Here is a 19,464-nt window from a genome sequence, read left to right on the forward strand (position 1 = left end):
CCAGTACTGATATAAAATTTGTAGGTAGAGTGGAATACATAAATATCAACAAGCTGCTGTCAACCTCTGCACGAACGTACGAAAAAATCGATTCCTTAAAAACACAGAATGCAAGGGAAAAATTAATGAATATTCGTGAACAATTTGCCGAGCAGTATAGATCCACCAAGGCTTCTGAAATCTCAGAAAATATGCAAACTACAGGCTTCCCCACAACTAACTAGCGACACTAGCATCAATGCTCTCTGCACTAGGGTTTCAGATGGATTGGTGGATCTATATTAGTGCATTGCACTGTACTGATAATGACACAAGTGCATATTGAGTGTAACTTGTGATCTCACCTCCGAAGGTTCTAAGTTCATGTCCATTCATTTGCCTAATCCAGTGGTTCCCAATGTGTGCACTGCGGCACCTTGGGGTGCTGTGGTTGGCTTCGATGAAATGTCCCAATATTTTCACTGAAATGCCACTTACTTGTTAGTCTACACATTGTTTTAGATATGATTGTTCCAAATATGGGCTTATTTAGTACTTTTCACACATAATTTTTTTCTGAATTTGAAATATGTGTTTATTTTTTAACTTAAGGCAATCAACCTATCCACACTAAGTGACGTTGCAAGTTTTAGAAATGCCTACATTCTGACTTTGATGCGAGGAAAAAATATTGAAATACTAATACTAAATAAAATGCGTAACATTTAAAAATTATCTTTCTCCTATGGTGCGAAAGTGTTTTGTACATGTTGATGTTACAACTACAGCATACCAACATTAGCGTAATGGGCAAATTCCACCCTTCATGGATCATCCTCCAAATACTTCAAACTAAATCCCCTCCCCCCATGTTTGAAACTTTTTGTTGCAGATAGTATCATGTGCCTTCACCGTAGCAATTAATCTAACTCCATTACTAATATTGTTAATCCTAATTATGGCCAAATATGTCAGTGCACAAATTGAGGAAATTTTATGTGATTGATTTAGTTGTGATTGTGAAATATTACTGGAAGAAGTTGGTGAATAATACACATGCCTGCCTTAATATGATGCCAGTGTAAAACAAAAAATTGTTTTATTTTCAGCCTTGAGATTGCTTCAAATCCTCCACTGTTGGGTAATGAATTAACCAAGCCATCAACTTCTCAAAGGAAATATACCTGTTCATGGTGCAGCAAGCAATTTCTTAAATCAAGTAACCTTAATACACACATCAGAATACATACAGGGGAGAGACCTTTTAAGTGCCGTCTGTGCAACAGAAGTTTTACGCGGAAGGATAATCTGAAGACACATTTGTTTGTTCATCGACCAGACATGCCATTTGTTTGTGGTGTGTGTAGCAGGAGTTACTCTACGGAGCACAAGTTGAAGGAACACGCCATCATCCATTCACTCTGATACTTGCCTAATATGGGAAAAAATTGAAATTTGTATCAGTACATGTGTGTTTGTGTGCATGTATTCACCTGTATACCAGTCTTAAAGTTGAAAGGAGAAGAAAATAAAGATTTACCATCAGAAATCTCTACTTGCTTTGCCTAAATTTCACACCGCAACAATAAACTGCGAAAAATATGACATATTTTTATTCAGAATCTACCAGTCCATTTTTTTTCTAATGTTGATATAATGCTTAAAGGTAGAGTGGTATGCATAAGTATTACCAAGCAATCACCATCTTTATAACTTGACAAGTTGAAAAACAATATGCTGCAAATAGCTGTTGCGCAGCTCACACCAAATTTCCCCACTCCATTCTCCGTGGCGACGTTGGTTCGCAGTGTTGCAGCCTGGAGGGAGCGGAATGGTCTGACGATTTTCAACGAAATTTGTATTCGCTTTTTCCTGGGCTGTTTTCTACCTGTCGGACTACAGAAATTCAGCTCACCTTTCGCCAATGACTCTTTTCCTTCTTTTAAAACTTGGCCTCCCCAATGGCGTAGTGGTAGCGTCGTCACCTTGTAAGCAAGGGGTCCCAGGTTCGATTCCCGGATCCCTCTTTAAACTGTACGTCCAGTCCCAATTAGCCTTACTGTGCATCAAGTGGACTTAAAACATCAAATCAATCCAATCCAATTCTTTTAAACTTGAGATACCATCCATTTAGATACTCCCGTGGCGGTGATTGTGGACTCTACAACATTATACTTAAGTTTAAGTAATTCCTTCTGATTTCGCAAATATGTTATAACATTGTAAACAATTTCTCTGGACTGTCCTCTAAGGGGCTTTCCAGAGCAGATTGTGGATTTTGTTGGGCCCAGCAATATTTGATTTTTGCATTTCAAAAATATGCAGCCAAGAATAAAGAGCAAGAACATTTCAATACTTTGAGGAAAAACACAGGCAAGCATCTTATCAGATTGCATTCTCGTAGTGATTGTTGTATGATAAACGAAAGAAACCCCACCCCACTCGGCTTTAAAAAAAAAAAAAACAGGCCACTGCTGGATGTCGCACTCAGAAAATGAAGTCATTTGCCCTGTAGTTTCTCTTCGTTATAAACCTTAACGTGCGTGCGTAATGCTACAGTTTACTATCCGCGCACCGTACACATTTTCAAAGACCGGATTAAATCAAATGAACCACTGATAAACTGATATAATACGTATGAGCCGGTACCGTCAATGTAAAATCGTTTATTATATTTGTTTTAGCTTAATTTTGCTGAGTTTGCACCACTGGTACTCTCAAGACCAGATCAGTACGTAGAAGAGTGGTGGGGAGGATGACGTAATAGGAAGTGCTCCGCAGCAAGCTGTGCATATTGGGATTTAACTTGTCAGGTTATAGGAGTGCTTCAAGAACCAAAAGAAATTTTTGAATCGATGAAAATTCCAATCTTGTGCAACAACTATCACTGATAAGTAATATAAAAACAGCATTGAACAATATGGACATGTTTGGCTGAAACAAGGATCAACTGTAGCTTCACAATGCTGTTGTCACAACACTAAATTTCATTGCATTTCAGTTGCCTCACTGCTACTCTTTTTTCCAATATGGAAATGGACTTGGCTGCAAACAGATGAGACATGAAATCCAGAATCCTCCGAAATCTGGGTTTTCCGGTTTTACTATCTGATTCCAGATAGTAAAAAATCCAGATTTGGCCATGCCTAATATATACATCCCAGCACCATTTGGCAGCAATCAACATGCCATTTGTTGAAAACTACACATGATGTTTCAGTTCTGTCATTTTTGTTCATTAGTGTACATATGAAGGTATGACATACTCAAATTACATAACAATATGGGCATTGTTTCTCTGAGTATTATGGGATCGATTTTATTATAAAGGCTTTAACTCATTGAGACGTTGCTTTTTTCTGGTCTATTTAAATTCATTGGACATTGCTTTTTTTTCTGGTCTATTTAAATTTTACATGTAAAAATTAACTACATGTGACAATGAGGGCTCCCAGGGGCCTAATTTTCAAAATTTCCATGAGATAACAAGTTTTGAAAGTGTTCTATAACATTCATCTGGTTTTTTTGTTTTTCTTCTTCTTCTTTTCAAAATCAGGAATTGGGCATCACGTATTCTCTAAGAGAGATCTTTTCTTGTGCTTCCATCCAAATTTTGTCCATACAGCATTCTTAGGGCTGACGCTAGAAGTGCAAATACTCAAAATTGTTTCCATAAGCTGGCAACACTGTCATTCTTATACATTATTATTTTTCCCCAAAAAACTGTCAACCTTTTTCAACAAAACTTTGTATGTTTGTAGGAGTGTTACATATTACATTTTTTCATCCACTTTGGTCAATTATGGTGGGCACTTGGGCATGAATAGTACTTTTTTTTTTACAAAATTTATTTTCCTCTTGTTCTAACATTAACTTTCATCATTGGTGAGGTTCAGTGTATAAATTTCACCTCCGCCAAAAGGCTCTGTCTTTCCAAAAACAAAATTAATGTCATCTCTACAATAATTAGTTCCCGAGCTACATTTTTTTCTCTTAGTACATCAAGGCCAAGTTTTCCATCTGGAGTGGCTAGACACAAGTGGAAAGCTCTGTCTTCTAAAGGTTAAATGTTATCACAGATAGTATCATGTTTCTTCACCATATCAAATAGCCTAACTCCATTTCTAATATCCATAGTACTGATTATGGCCAAGATATGATATCTATAAAATTGAGGAAAATCTTATGGCACACCTGGCCCGTTGGCTGAGACTAGGACAGCTGTTTTTTTTTGTTAGTGTTTTTTTTTTGTAAAAAGAAAATGTGTTACAATTAAATGTCCAGGGGTGAAGACCCAGTTTGGGGAAAAAAAATGACTGCTGATAATGTTGGGTAATTTCCATTTCCCTGAAATTTGGCTTACGTAACATCCCTTAGATCGACACTAGCAAAATTCCAGATAGTGTTTCAATAGCTGACAACACTGTTGCTCTTATACATTGTAACTTTTTTTTACCCAGGAAGTATGAGACATTTTTCAATGAAACTTTGCAAGGTTGTAGAAATATAGCAAATTCACTTTGGTCTATTGTGGTGGCCATAAGGAGTGCCAAAACAAAATATCTAATTTTTCTCTCGTAATCTCAGCATTTTTTGCTTCTTCAGAAGGTAACAGGATATTTTGCATAATAATGGTGCAAACATTGGAAACTAACTGTGACTGCTTCTTTAGTAAATGTGTTAATGTATGAAAGGAGAAAGAAAGCTTCTACATGTAGGTGGCTGTTATGATGCACTGACCTCCACTATGAGCATAATTTTTTACAAAATTTATTTTCCTCTTCTTCTAACATTAACTTTCGTCATTGGTGAGGTTCAGTGTATAAATTTCACCTCCGCCAAAAGGCTCTGTCTTTCCAAAAACAAAATTAATGTCATCTCTACAATAATTAGTTCCCGAGCTACATTTTTTTCTCTTAGTACATCAAGGCCAAGTTTTCCATCTGGAGTGGCTAGACACAAGTGGAAAGCTCTGTCTTCTAAAGGTTAAATGTTATCACAGATAGTATCATGTTTCTTCACCATATCAAATAGCCTAACTCCATTTCTAATATCTATAGTACTGATTATGGCCAAGATATGATATCTATAAAATTGAGGAAAATCTTATGGCACACCTGGCCCGTTGGCTGAGACTAGGACAGCTGTTTTTTTTTTGTTAGTGTTTTTTTTTTGTAAAAAGAAAATGTGTTACAATTAAATGTCCAGGGGTGAAGACCCAATTTGGGGAAAAAAAATGACTGCTGATAATGTTGGGTAATTTCCATTTCCCTGAAATTTGGCTTACGTAACATCCCTTAGATCGACACTAGCAAAATTCCAGAAAGTGTTTCAATAGCTGACAACACTGTTGCTCTTATACATTGTAATTTTTTTTTACCCAGGAAGTATGAGACATTTTTCAATGAAACTTTGCAAGGTTGTAGAAATATAGCAAATTCACTTTGGTCTATTGTGGTGGCCATAAGGAGTGCCAAAACAAAATATCTAATTTTTCTCTCGTAATCTCAGCATTTTTTGCTTCTTCAGAAGGTAACAGGATATTTTGCATAATAATGGTGCAAACATTGGAAACTAACTGTGACTGCTTCTTTAGTAAATGTGTTAATGTATGAAAGGGGAAAGAAAGCTTCTACATGTAGGTGGCTGTTATGATGCACTGACCTCCACTATGAGCATATATTGCTTTTCCATCTTCTACCACATTTCCTTCTCCCAATTTTTTAAAAATTTTCTTTATTTCATTTTTCATTTATAGTATCAATAGCAAATAATCTAACTTCATTGTTAATATTCATGGTTCTGATTATGGCCAAGATTTGTCAGTTCAGAAATTGAGGAAAATGTGAAGTGATTGCTTTATTTCCGATTTTACTAGAAGAAGTTTGTGAATGATATACATGTCTGCCTTAATATTGTGGGACCATAAAGCAAAATTGTTTTATTTTCAGCCTTGAGATTGCTTCAAATCCTCCATTGTTGGGTAAGAAAGTAACAAAGCCATCAACTTCTCAGAGGAAGTATACCTGTACGTGGTGCAGCAAACAATTTCATCAGCCAGCTCACCTTGCCACACACATCAGAATACATACTGGGGAGAGACCTTATAAGTGCCACCTGTGCAACAGAAGCTTCGGGCAGAAGGGTACTCTGAAAACACATTTGTCGGTTCATCGGCCAGACAAACCATTTGTTTGTGGTGTGTGCAGCAGGGGTTACGCCACAGAGCAGAAGTTGAGGGACCACAGGATCATCCATTTCATTTGTGAACTTGATCACCCATTTCATTTGTGAACTTGTGTATAAGTCTTAAAGTTGAGAAGAGAAAAAAATAAAGATTTTCTATCATAAATCTGAACTTCCTTTGCCTAAACCTTACAGCAACAATAAATGCAGAGAATATGAATGTATGCATAAGTATTACCAAGCAATCACCATGTTTATTCTCTTTATTTTACACAGTGGGAGTTAAACAAAATTACAAACTAGCTGCTGACAACCTCTGCACCAACATACGTAAAAATTCATTCCTTAAAATCTTGTAGAACGCCAGAGAAAAAATAATGAAAATTCGTGGACAATTTGCCGTACAGTAATGATACATTCCATTGTACAATCAGCTACATATTAAATAGTTTGCACAAGGTTTGTCCAATGGAAAATAAGTTGGCAATATTGAGCACACTCGGGCATTCTTGATAAGATAGTGAAATGCTCTTGAGCAAACTTTCGTGAAGCTCACATCTTCATGTCATAGTACAAGTCCAATTTCCAACTTTTCGGTTCAACTTGCCTGTCAACACAATTTTTCCCAAATGCATGTTTGAAGATGAATCTTTTGTTCATTTCTTTTAAGCATAGCTCTGACATTGTAGTTATCTTTCTTATAATTATTTGTGTTTTTTCTAACTTTGCTTCACATTCTGCCACTTTTATAATAATCTCAGCTGTGAGGATGGATGATAACTAGATTAAATTGGTGAAGGAACACTCACAAATATATAACCATACCCAGGACAGCACTCGAACTTGGAGTCTAATGTGATTTGGAAGACCATTCAAAGCTCTCACCCACGATTTGCCTTATAATTATTTGTAATTGCTAATAAGTCTTTATTTTGTTCTATCCGTGCCTGAAGCATAGTTGTTTCTGGACACTTAATTTCTGAATGACATTTGACCCAAAATTCATTCTGCTGCAATTTGTTTGACAATCCCCATTTTGTTTAGGAAGAACACACTTTGTTCATATTCCAGAAATAATCATGGTCCATACTTCAAGTGTAACATGCTAAACACTACATGTGGAGATCAGCTGGACATGGCAATTGTAATCTGCAAGTGGCATTTTCTCTACTCAGATCCATGATGTTCAAATCGTGTTCTAATAGGTAATCTTGAAACAACACAAAAGGTTTGCTGATTTTAGTGATTTAAAGGTTCACAATGACAAATCTATATATTTTGTAAATGTTAAATTTGGATGATGGAATTTGTGTCTCAACATGGAATGAATGCAATAACCATTCACTACAGAGTGATAGCTGAAAATATTAGCTATACTTGAAATGTGGGGTGTAGTATTCACCATAAAATACGTATGTTGGCTCCTGCCAACATGTTTGTTATCCCCAGATCTTACAGCAATTCAACTTACAATCAATACATATCTTCCAGTACACAAATTCGGAACTAGTAAATGGACTAAACAGGTCAAAATTGAAAGTACGAGGGTCACTATGAAAGTTTTGAGATACATAATAATTAAGAAATATAAAATCAGTGTCAATACTGTATTTTCTCATAGTACTCGCCACAACATTCTATGCATTTTTTCATTTAGTAAACCATGTTAGAAAACAGTTTTTCCACTCATTTTCATCAAGTGCTGCAAGTTCACACATTTCATGAACAGCTTCTTCAGTGCTGGAGAACCTTCCGTCGATGCAATTTTTGTTTGCATGGCCCTAGTGTAAGTGGTTGACTTATACTTTGCCATTGGAGTTGCCAGGTTTGAGTCCCTGCCATGGCTGTTCTTTGTAAGTGTTTCTTCATCAGTTTCATCAAGTCATCACTTATCCTCCTCACTGTGAGTAGCCAAAAATGGCAGAAAAGTGATGTAAAATAACAAAAGTACAAATTTAAATAAATATGAATATTGGAATACTAATGACACAGAAATAATATATATGATTCACAAGTTAATAAAGAAACACATAATAAGAATTTTTAATTTCCAAAAAAGTGTATTTTCTTGATATACCTCTCCCTCTCCTTCCCTGTATATACATAGATATTTTTTCCATCTCTTTGTATCCATTTTGCCATCCACAAATTTGGCACCACCCTATATACAAATATTCTTGATTTTTACACTTAAATTGACAGAAATATATTGGTTTGCATGAAACTGGGGTGGTTCTATCTGTCTGGTATACTTGTTTACAACCCCAAGACATTTGAATTAAGTAACAGTGTTGTAAAAATGCATCACTAATTTTGAACCTGTGCGGGAACCCCAAAATACACACTCTTTTCTAGATATTTCTAACATTATAATAATAACATAAATGAGTTTCTAACTTTAATAAAGTTAGTAATACTTGTGTGTTTTCAACTTTGTGACATGGAAAATATAATATGTATGTTTGCACTAATATAATCCAAGTGGAATAACACACAAAACATAAAATCCCAAATTATTTTACTTTCAGCCTTGCAATTTCTTCAGCTGTTCCGAAATCAACTAAGTCATCGAATTCTAAAAAGAAGCATATTTGTTCTTGGTGCAGCAAACCATTTGATTGTATTAGTCATCTTCAGGGACACATCAGAATCCATACAGGGGAAAAACCCTTTAAATGCCACATGTGTGACAGAAGCTTCACTCTGAAGAACAGTCTCAGGAAGCATATATTTGTTCATAGACCAGACACACCATTTGTTTGTGGAATTTGTAGTAGGAGTTTCGACACAGAGCAGAAGTTGAAGGATCACAGCATCATTCATTCGCTCAGCCAGTTGGTTTAGCATAGGAACAAAAGGAATTTGTGCTTTGCTGACCTGATACTGATGTCGGTGGTATCGATATCGGAAAAGTGTCTGCTCACGTGTACTGCATCTGATACTTTTCCAGGGTTTGTCTATCTCGTGTGACCTCTCCACTGCAGCATAAACATAAGATGACACTTTCGTTCAATCTACATATCCTGGATATAATAATAATAATAATAACAAAAAGGTGCAATGCATTTTTCATTAAAGTTGTGCCAGTATTGAGTGGCAAAAGTTGATTTTATGATTAAGTGACTGCTGTGTTAATATCCTGATTATTTCATTTGTGAACCTATGAATATTTTCCAGAAAGAATTTGGATCACCTATATATTAATAATTCTGAACAATTTAAATTGTCACATTGTTCTATTACTGGTATAAGTCCAATTATGAGTTCAAACCAGTGTCATCTTTTCCCTAAATTTGTGTTTCTTGTTTAAATAGTCTGGAATCTCTTCCCCTTCAAAGGTGATTTAAGTTTATGGAACAGCCAGAAGTCGCAGGTTGACAAATCTGGGTTGTAGGGTGGCTGAGTCACTTTCCCAATATGATGTAACCACATCCAAAGTGTAGACCAAACCAAAGAATAATTACTACAAGAAAAATAGTATTGAGGCTGGTTTCTTGAAATCTTGCAATAAATTTTTACGTACTTTGCTTTTGCTTCATTAAAGAACATGTCAGTAACACAAAAAACTTGAATTGTATTGACCACAGAGAGCCATTTTATTAAATTGAGTATCATTTGAAGGTAACTCATAGAAAAAATAGAATTTTCCCTGCAAGTGTACTTAATATACTATGATAAGTAAAGGTGTGGAGTGTTTGCTGTGAACTTGTGAGCATTGTATGAGAGTATTATTTTATTCATGTGTAAGTTTCTGAAATTTAACTTTTTCATTGGTTTAACATTATATGAATACCTGAAAACCTTTATTATTTGTCATAAGCAGGGAACAGAGTTATATGTAGTAAAAATGTGTTAATTAAATGTGGACTTAAACTTTAAAAAAATACCTTTTTAATAATATAAGACACTACAACAGCTACATACAGTATGCTTACACTGACATTAATTGTAAAACAACACAAAATGTTTTCTGTTTCCAAAATAATTGTAAAACAACACAAAATGTTTTCCATTTCCAAAACAATGAATAACAAATAATGAACATGAATTTCCTTCTGTTGTCTCTTAAGATGGATTGATATTGACTAAAACTGCTTTCAATATCGCAAGAAGAATTGGAAGTATATTTCTCAATGTCTGCTGGAGGTAAGGTTGCCAAAATAACATTTGTAACAACCAGGAGCCTATGCTTCAGCCCTCATTCTCTATTGTTGACAACAATTGTAAATATGAATTTCAAGTGTTTTACAATAGGGAAACCAAACGTGAGTTGTAAAAAATAATAAATGATTGTTCAGATGACAGAAAACTTGTAATTATCGCAATTGGAGGGTATAAAAAAAAGGTTGTAATCTTTCGTGTGTTTAAAGTCGCTTTGGACTTTGTCACTTATTCGCAAGAAATTCACCAAACTTTTTTGGTCACATGGGGGCATGCACTTATTTTACAAATATATGTTGAGAAATTTTCTGAAATATGGAAATAATATGAAAAAATAACTAAAATATGTAAAATATGAGCCAAAACCTAATATATGTACAAATGTAACAAAATATAACTGATTTCAGCTTCATACATAAATATGTATTTGCATATTAATCCTTTCCCTGGTCATAAGATACTGTTTTATACACTTGCTAATCCAGATTTGTATTGCGGCATGTCGTCTTATGTGCTAGGATAAAGGAAGAAAACAGTCATGTTTACTCATGTTTACTTCTAGTACAGAAGTACTGTATTCTGTACTGTACTGTTCTTTATTTATTTTTAAGAAATGTAAAAGTTTCTACTCCTGATTGAAAGGTAAACAAGGATGAAGATAGCACTTTTTTTTAAAATTAATTTTGCAACAATATTGTGTTAATAAAGTGGATTTTCTATGAATATGTATTTTCACGCACCTGTGATGCTTTTGCTACAAAGTTAGATTAATTTATTTTCTGCATAAATTGCATTATCCTGTACAGTGAAGGCTCGTAATGCTGGGAATACACACATTTTTGATCTCAGTATAGAGGAGGTGATGTCAACAGCTCCACGCTCCTGCAGTTTTTATCCTCCAGGATTGCCTGAGGTACTCATTGCTGCATGAGCCCCAGAGCCACTTTTGCAGGGACAGTAATGGTAAAATTTGTACTTGCGATACCTCATCTCAGAAATTGAACCTGGAGTTTGAATGGGAGTTGGATGCCCTACTGAATGGACCAACATATTTTTATACAGGATTTCCAAATAAGTCCTGCATCATAGACCAAATGGTAAAATTGACTCGTACTATCCCTGTACTGTGCAAGGCCGGCCGAATAGTACATTACATGACACCAATACCCCCTCCTTCCTTGGTGTGCCTGTCCATGTAAAATGAATGGCATCAGTTGTATGGTTACAGCTTATAGGACATCTTGTATTGTCCAGATAATCAGTACTGTCATTCTGTTTTGTCTGTAACATTATTGAATTATCATTGCATGTATGAAAAACATGATTTTGTTTACAAACAAAATTGATAAAATTCAATACCTTTATGGTTCGTCACAATTCATTCTTATTTTGTACATACTTGATAGTGGCTTTCATTAAGTTTAATGGACATGAGGATATGGTAAAACTTTACGCATATACTGCAAAGAGATATTTACATTTTTGCCATGATGTCTGCAACTGAACTTTTTTTTAAAAAAATGAAGTTATCATTTCATTTGCGAATATGCAACTTTGAAGGGAAAAAAAAACATTTTCACAAATGTTGTACCATTAGAATAAACCACAATGCATAAAGTATCAAATTGTTTTATTTTCAGCTTTGTGATTTCCTCAAATGCTCCACTGTTGGACAAGAGACATGTTTGTTCTTGGTGCAACAAAGGATTCAATTCTACCAGTGACCTCAATAGGCACGTCAGAATACATACAGGGGAAAAACCATTTAAGTGCAATCTGTGTGGCAGAGGCTTCAACCAGAGGAGCGTTCTCAAGGCTCATTTCTTTGTTCACAAACCTAACTTGCCATTTTTTTGCAAAGTTTGTAGTAGGAGTTATGATACGGAGGAGAAATTGAAAGCACACAGCGTTGTCCATTCATGGAGACAGCATCTCTAGCATGTTCACCTGCATGTTGAAACTAGACAGAAAAGTAAAAGATTTTTATTGTGTTTTCACCTTGGAAACTTGTCAGTTATTTCTTTTTCAGTTGTACATGTCCAGTAGCATTTACATCCAAAATTTTCTTTTTGATATGTTCATCATTTTTCACGATAAGAATGTATTGTCTTCACTATAGTAAATAATCTGATTTTGATTATTAACATTCACAGATTTAATATTGGTAATATTCCATGACAAGCCAACATGGAATAGTGACCATTTTGCACAGTAATCTTACATTTCAATAAAATTTTGCACACTTTTGGAAACTCAAAGGAAATTACAAATATTTTTTTTATTCATAGGTGTATTAGTTCTAAGGCTTCAGGAATAGTTGGAACATCATTAACACTAGGATGCTTAATTGGAGATGACCAAATTTATAATGTAATAGTAACCGCACACACATTTAAAATAATTTTATTTATAGTTATACCCATTATAATTGGAGGATTCGGAAATTGATTTTTACCACTAATACTCGGAGCCCCTGATATAGCATTCCCACGATTAAATAATATAAGATTTTGATGATAGTCACATAATTTTATCTTTGATGAAGATATATTTAGAGTTCCGTTACTTGCAAATTTGGCATTTGGTCGAAAAATGGTAAATATTATGCAAGTTCACAGGAATACATTGAATGTCCAATTATTTTATGATGCAACCAATAGCTTACGGTAAGTTGTTACATGTTATTCAAGGTGACAATGTCCATGCATAAACATTTGGTTTTTCTGTTTACCAGTAGAATCCTCCAGATTTGTATCTGACATCTCTTATTCCCACTCATTCTACAACCACAGTAAATAGAAGTACATTGTGTGGCATTGAATCAGTCAATTGTGCAACACTGGATCGAACCAGTTGGTACATACTAGGGAGAACATGGCTACTGCCATCTTGCAAATTCGCTTTACCATTCATATTATTGGAGTCATGGAGCACTATGCAAGGGGCATTAGATAGTGTTCAGACGATATATATCTATATTGAAAAACAAATACGTATGTGCTTACTTAGTACTTTTTACATGTAAAATGTTTCTGAATTTGAAATATGTGTTTGTGTTTATATTTTAGCTTAAGGCAAGCAACCTAATCACACTAACTGAGCATTGAAAGTGTTAGATCGGCCTACATTTTGACTTGGGCACTGTGGAAAAATTTTGAACGCTGAGGGCAACGTGAAACAAGAAATTTTGATATAGACTAGATGATATATCGTCACGATATTTTGGTGATATATCGTCATGATATTTTAGCGATATATATCGTGTCAGCGATATGTCGTCATAATATTTGCCAATATATACGGAAAAAATATCGTATCGTCTGTGACAATATTTTCCTGACGATATATCACGATGTCAAATTTCCGATATCGTTGGCATCGCTAGTATTAGATGTCCCATCTCCACCCATGCAATATTTATTCTACCCATGTTATCTAAACATCGAAATAATACTTTAAAGTAGATAGGTATTAGCACAATTATGAAGCTTTTAAAAAAAATGCAAGTTAAGCACATGGTGCCACGTAACATTTCTAGTCAGCTCGGTGGCCAAGTTCCTCATTTTCGTTCTCACTACCGAAGTTCCTGTGATACAGTCTCAGTCAGAGCATGAGTGTTATTTGTGCATCAATTTCATCTAATCATCACTCATCCACGTCATCGCAATTAGCCAAAAGTTGCAGAAAATAACATTTCTGACTACACTGTCTGGAGCAGGTCAAGCAAAACCTAATCCCACCTCCAGGGAACCACACCAGGACCTCAAACAACCGAGACCTGAAACCATGCTGTATGGTGTGATGAGTTCCCTGCACAAGAAACAATGTGTGGAACAATGAAGTTCATCTTTGTGGTTATTTTTAAGTAATTTAAATGTATGGAACAAAATGTAGGCATTTTTGTGATGTATACTTTCATTCTGTAAACAATTATAACAAGAAACTGTATGTATGTTAGTAACTATTAATATTGTACTTTACTTTTGTATATGTTACATCAACATGAAAATACAATTTGCGATATTTTTAGTGTCTTCATAATTGCCCGATTCTCTGCTGAACCCTGTATTTTCCTCGTGCACCATTTTACCATTCACTAGTGAAACACAAATATCCCGTCATCGTCACAGATTTTGAAGTGCAGCTCAGATAGGCTAATTGATACCAGATCTGAATCACTGTGCAATGTACCTCAACAGGAATTAAACGTGGGTCCTCTTGATTACAAGGCAATTGTTTTAGCACTATGCATTATGGAGGCCCGCCTATTACCTTTTTTTCTCAAACCACAGATGTTAAAGACAGAACGCAGACTGATCCAACAGTAGTCTCCACTAGTATTGTCTGCTTATGTCATTGTTGGTGCCATCACATCACCTGTATTATAGGGATGCTCTCTAATAATGTGGTCACAAATTTGTTGAATTTCCACCTCTACTCCCTTTGCCCCTCTAAACATGCACTGTGTTTCAAAGTTTAATTACAAAATTGATTGTAGCTAAAGTGACACTTCATCCTTTAAGTTCCACTTCTTAAGGCTCGGCCTTAAGCCATTATTTAAATTTCCACTCCTTTTGAAAAGCTGTTATGGGATTCCAACATACGAAATATTACATAAAATTATTTCTAGAGCATTCGCATGAATCTTTGTGTGGTTTGCTTTAACATGTCTCTAGGTATTCACAATAGTTTCAAGTCTACATAAGCATATTAAACTATTAAGAATAGTTTTGGAATGACAAGAGTGAGAGCCAAGCACACAAAGATTCACATAAATACTGTAGAAGGAATTCTAAGTAGATTGATAATTTGTCAGATTTTGAAAATATAGTAATTTTTCGTAAGGGGCAGAAGTTTTGTAAACGATTTTATTGCTGTCGGTCAAAGGTTCCACCAAGTGTTAAGGCATATACTTTAAAGACAGACTACAAATTTTTATGCATGCTGATGATAATACAATAGCTCCTGAATAAGGTAAAAAGCATAAAACCAATAATTATTTTACTTTCAGCTTTGTAATCACTTCAAATGCTTCAGGATTGAGTGACATATCACTACAGTCAATAACTCCTAAAAAGAAGTGTGCCTGTCCAACGTGCAACAAACTGTTTTTCACTCCAGCTGAGCTCAAGAGGCACATCAGAACACACACGAAGGAAAAACCATTCAAGTGCGAACTCTGCGGGAGAGGCTTTAGTCTGAAGGGTAACCTGAAAACACATTATTTGGTGCACAGACCAGATGCACCATTTGTTTGCCATGTTTGTAGTAGAAGTTATGCCACAGAGGAGAAACTGAAAATACATAGCTTGATCCATTCGTCCACAAAGTTACGTTAGCACATGAGGAAATTAAAACTATGTATTTGTCTGTAGAAACTGAATTGAAAGAGGAAAAATAAAATATCAGTAAAGGTCTTTACTCCTTCTCATTTTAGAAACATACCAGTATCATACTTTTAATTGATAACTAGTGGCATTTTCTTTCCATGGGTACATGGGATAATTCTCAGCAGAGGAAAGTAAGTTGCAGAAACCATGAAAAAGAATAAAACTTGCTCTACAACAGTGTTTCCTAAATTGTGTTATCTGCAAATGCAAGATGCCTTATCTACTGTTTTGGAGTTCCTTGAATCCCAGGAATTTTTGTCTCTAAAAATTTTATAATTCTGCATAGATTTGCATTCTTTTCATTTGAAATATTCAGGAATGAAGAGATGTTATCCAGATCAGTTGAAATGAAAAGTCTGAACTATATTTATTATAGTAACAAATATACTATGTCTTGATATTTTACATCCCTTTTCTGCCACTTTTGGCTGATCTTGAAGATGAATATGAGTAATGATATGATGAAATTGATGAACAGACACTTGCCAAGAATGCCCATGCCTAGACCAGGATTCAAACCCGGAATCTCTGATAGTTAATAGAAACCAACTTTATGCACTGGCATGCTAATAAAACTGGACATTTAGTTCAAAGTGGTATTTGAACTGTAGACAATGTTCCACCACCTAGAATCAATTGTGAAACCTCTTTATTGCAAGGTAGTATGATAGTTCTAATCATTGTGGCACTATTGTATATCGATTAACCTTCTATGCCAGACCAAAAATGATCAAGTCTGTGATTGATTGTCATCAATGTGTAATATGCTCATGCACTTGCTATGTTTGCATTTTGTGTTCAGCAGCAGTGTTGTTAAATATATGTTTTATTTACTAACTTATCTTTAACATATCTACTCATTCTTCATTTGTAACAAGCTGCAATTTGTTATAAAAGTGATGACAAGTTATGATATGATTACATTATTCATGCTTATTGTAGATTTTCATCTTAGTTGTCTGATCTAATAAAAACATTGTTGGTATTGATATTATATGCAAATAGTAGCTTTGATTACTTTTGTGCAATGTGGAACTTTCCTCATGCCAGGAATTTTTTAGTGACTGCATGACTAAATCATAGGTGTATAAATTATACCTTTATATTAGAAAAATAACAAATGGCAGAATTTTACACAAAATTAGAGGCCATTTACAGAAAGAAAATCAGATTGGCAAAATTATCTACAATATTATCAATTATCCAGTGCAAAGTTTGTTTTAAGTCCACTTTATGCTCAGATATGCTAATTGGGACTGGACCTACAGTTTAAAGTGGAATCTGAACCCCTATGTGCCTCCACTGGGGATTGAGCCAGGAGCCCCTTGATTACACGGTAAGAGAATTAACACTGTACCATCAGGGAAGCCAATAAACCAGTACACTGTCAGCTAATAATGATTAACCTGTCCCATCCCTAATATTTATTCCTATTAATTTTGTTATATTTAATTTTACAACTTAAGATGAATTAATATTTTAAATTTAATGGTCTTGGAGAAAATATGAGGGTCATCCAGAAATAAAAGGCCCGATTTGGTATAAAACACAACTACAAATGATGTGTGCAAAAAAACAAAAAAAAACTATGGTGCAGAAACTACATACCTGACACTACTCTTGCACATATTTGCCATAACCATTCAAGCACTTATCAGAGTGTGATACCAGTTTGTATATACTATCACTGTACTCGGTTGCCTATGTATTCAACCATGTAGTGACAGTATTTTTGAGTTTTCAACCATAGCAAAGTGGCCGCGGTGGCTCAGTCGGTAACGCGTCTGACTACCATGCTAAAGGTCCCGGGTTCGATCCCCGGCCGGTTCAAATCCGGGAACTTTTCTAACGGTGGAAGCGGCCCCGGCGCACACCCAGCGTCGAATAACATGGGTACCTGGGGGAAACCCTGGGGGGTAAAGGCGGTTAGGGGCGTGATGCTGATCACATCACCCCCACTCACGACCGGATCAAGAAAGTGTGGGGCGTTACCCCCACACCCCCTATACGCCTTCATGGCGTGGTGCTATGCACAGGGGAACACTTTACCTTTTTACCATAGCAAAGTGCTTTCCGAAAATTTCTCGACTGCGACAGGCGATGACATGTTAGTCGCCTATTCAACACCTGAAACTTAGTCAATCGAGTGGCAACATACTGGATCACCTTCCCAATTCAAAAAAAGGCAAACAAACACTCAGCATGCAATAGATTCTGGGAACTGTCTTTTGAGACAGGAAAAGCATCTTACCCATTCATTTTCTGCCTCGGGGAGCAACTATAAATGCTGAGGCCTACTGTCAAATGCTTCAAAGGATCTGTCATCCCATACAAAACAAACATATCATTTCATAATAATTGCTTAAATGGATGGCGAATATGTGAAAATGTAGAGTAAGGTATGTAGTTTCTGTACCATAATTTTTTTTTGCATACATCATTTGTCCTTCTTTGTTTTACAACAAAACATTCCTTTTTTTTCTGGGTGACCCTCGTAATATGCTGTGAGAAGCAAGTCCTTCCCAGAAAAATCAAATGAACACACTGCAAATTTAATGTATGAATTGTGTCGCAGCTCCACATAATAATCATTATGTCCAAAGATTTGAGTGATGAAGGAGAGTTGGCAGTTGACCTTTTCAGAAGTCACTCAAGTGTCAACCTGTCTTCCTTGTAGTTCAAAAGTATAATAAATCAAAAATTAATAACCAAAGTTGAGTACAGTTTTTTCTACCTCTAGAGTAACTATTTTTTTTAAAAAAAAAAATACCTGATATGCACCTTGACATAGAACAGGCATGTCAAACTCAAAATCTGAACTGGGCCAAATAGTCAGTAGTGTTCGATAGGGCGGGCCGCAAGGGAAAAAATAATTATTTATTTAATACTTTATTTTAAAGAATGACTAACATAACACTTAATAAAGTATATTGAACATTCATTGAAACTTGATCATTGCTTCTTGCCTGACAGCTGGCATCTTTTTTCTGCCACCAACTTATCAATATCAGGAGACATCTTATTTAAAGCAGCTACTTTCAGAACACAGCTAAGATGAACGTCTGATAATCTGGATCTCGTTGCTGACTTGTTTCCTTTCACGGGTAAATGCTACCGAACATGGAAATTATTTCACATGCAAATTTGCGGGTTTCTGGTAAACATGCCGGCAAGTACTTGTAAAAGTCAGGGATACCCACTTCGCTGTACTTTTGTTTCAAAGTTGAGTCGCACTGAATTTCAATTACTTCCATCTGCAAATGTGCTGCCACTTTTTCTACGTCAGTCATAAACAGGGCTGAAAACAAGGAGATCTCGTCTTCGAAAGAACGAACATCGTGGAACCTTTTCCCGAATTCAGTATTCAAATGCTGAATTTTTTCGGCATACTTTTTGTACAAAACAGGGTCCTTTGAACTTGATCTGTATTTAGAACAAGTTGGAAAGTGTGTCAAGTCTTCGTTTCTTAACTGTTTTTCCCAAAGCAATAACTTACGCTCGAATGTTTTGACTTGATCATTCATGTTGGTGATTAATTGATCTTTTCCTTGCAGTTTCAAATTTAAATCTGACAAGTGTTTCGTTATATCAACAAGAAAGGAAAGATCTTGTAACCATGTTGGTTGCGAAAAAAGGCTGGTATCTTGTTCTTTCATTTCCAAAAATTGACATATTTTATCTTTCAAGTTCCAGAATCTTTCAAGAACCATAGAACACGATAGCCAGCGCACTTCTGTGTAGTAGGGCA

At 35.4% G+C, this 19,464-nt stretch overlaps 1 protein-coding gene across 14 annotated transcripts in view; it reads left to right on the top strand.

Moving 5' to 3' along the window:
- Window positions 1-19,464, top strand: part of LOC145992028 (uncharacterized) — a 222,254-nt gene that overhangs the window by 119,851 nt on the left and 82,939 nt on the right. Inside the window, exon 4 of one of the 14 annotated variants that reach the window (XM_083128073.1) lies at window positions 5,931-6,296. The exons of 10 other annotated variants lie outside the window; for them this stretch is intronic. In XM_083128073.1, coding sequence (XP_082984199.1) covers window positions 5,931-6,273 — 343 coding nt within the window. In that variant the 3' untranslated portion in view covers window positions 6,274-6,296. Of the gene's footprint in view, window positions 1-5,930; window positions 6,297-8,693; window positions 9,572-11,966; window positions 12,337-15,337; window positions 15,735-19,464 lie in introns of those variants that run through there. 3 more of the 14 variants (XM_083128075.1, XM_083128088.1, XM_083128079.1) reach the window with 3 other exon arrangements.

Source organism: Lepisma saccharinum, chromosome 9, assembly GCF_977018435.1.
Source record: "Lepisma saccharinum chromosome 9, izLepSacc3.1, whole genome shotgun sequence".
Taxonomy (NCBI): domain Eukaryota; kingdom Metazoa; phylum Arthropoda; class Insecta; order Zygentoma; family Lepismatidae; genus Lepisma; species Lepisma saccharinum.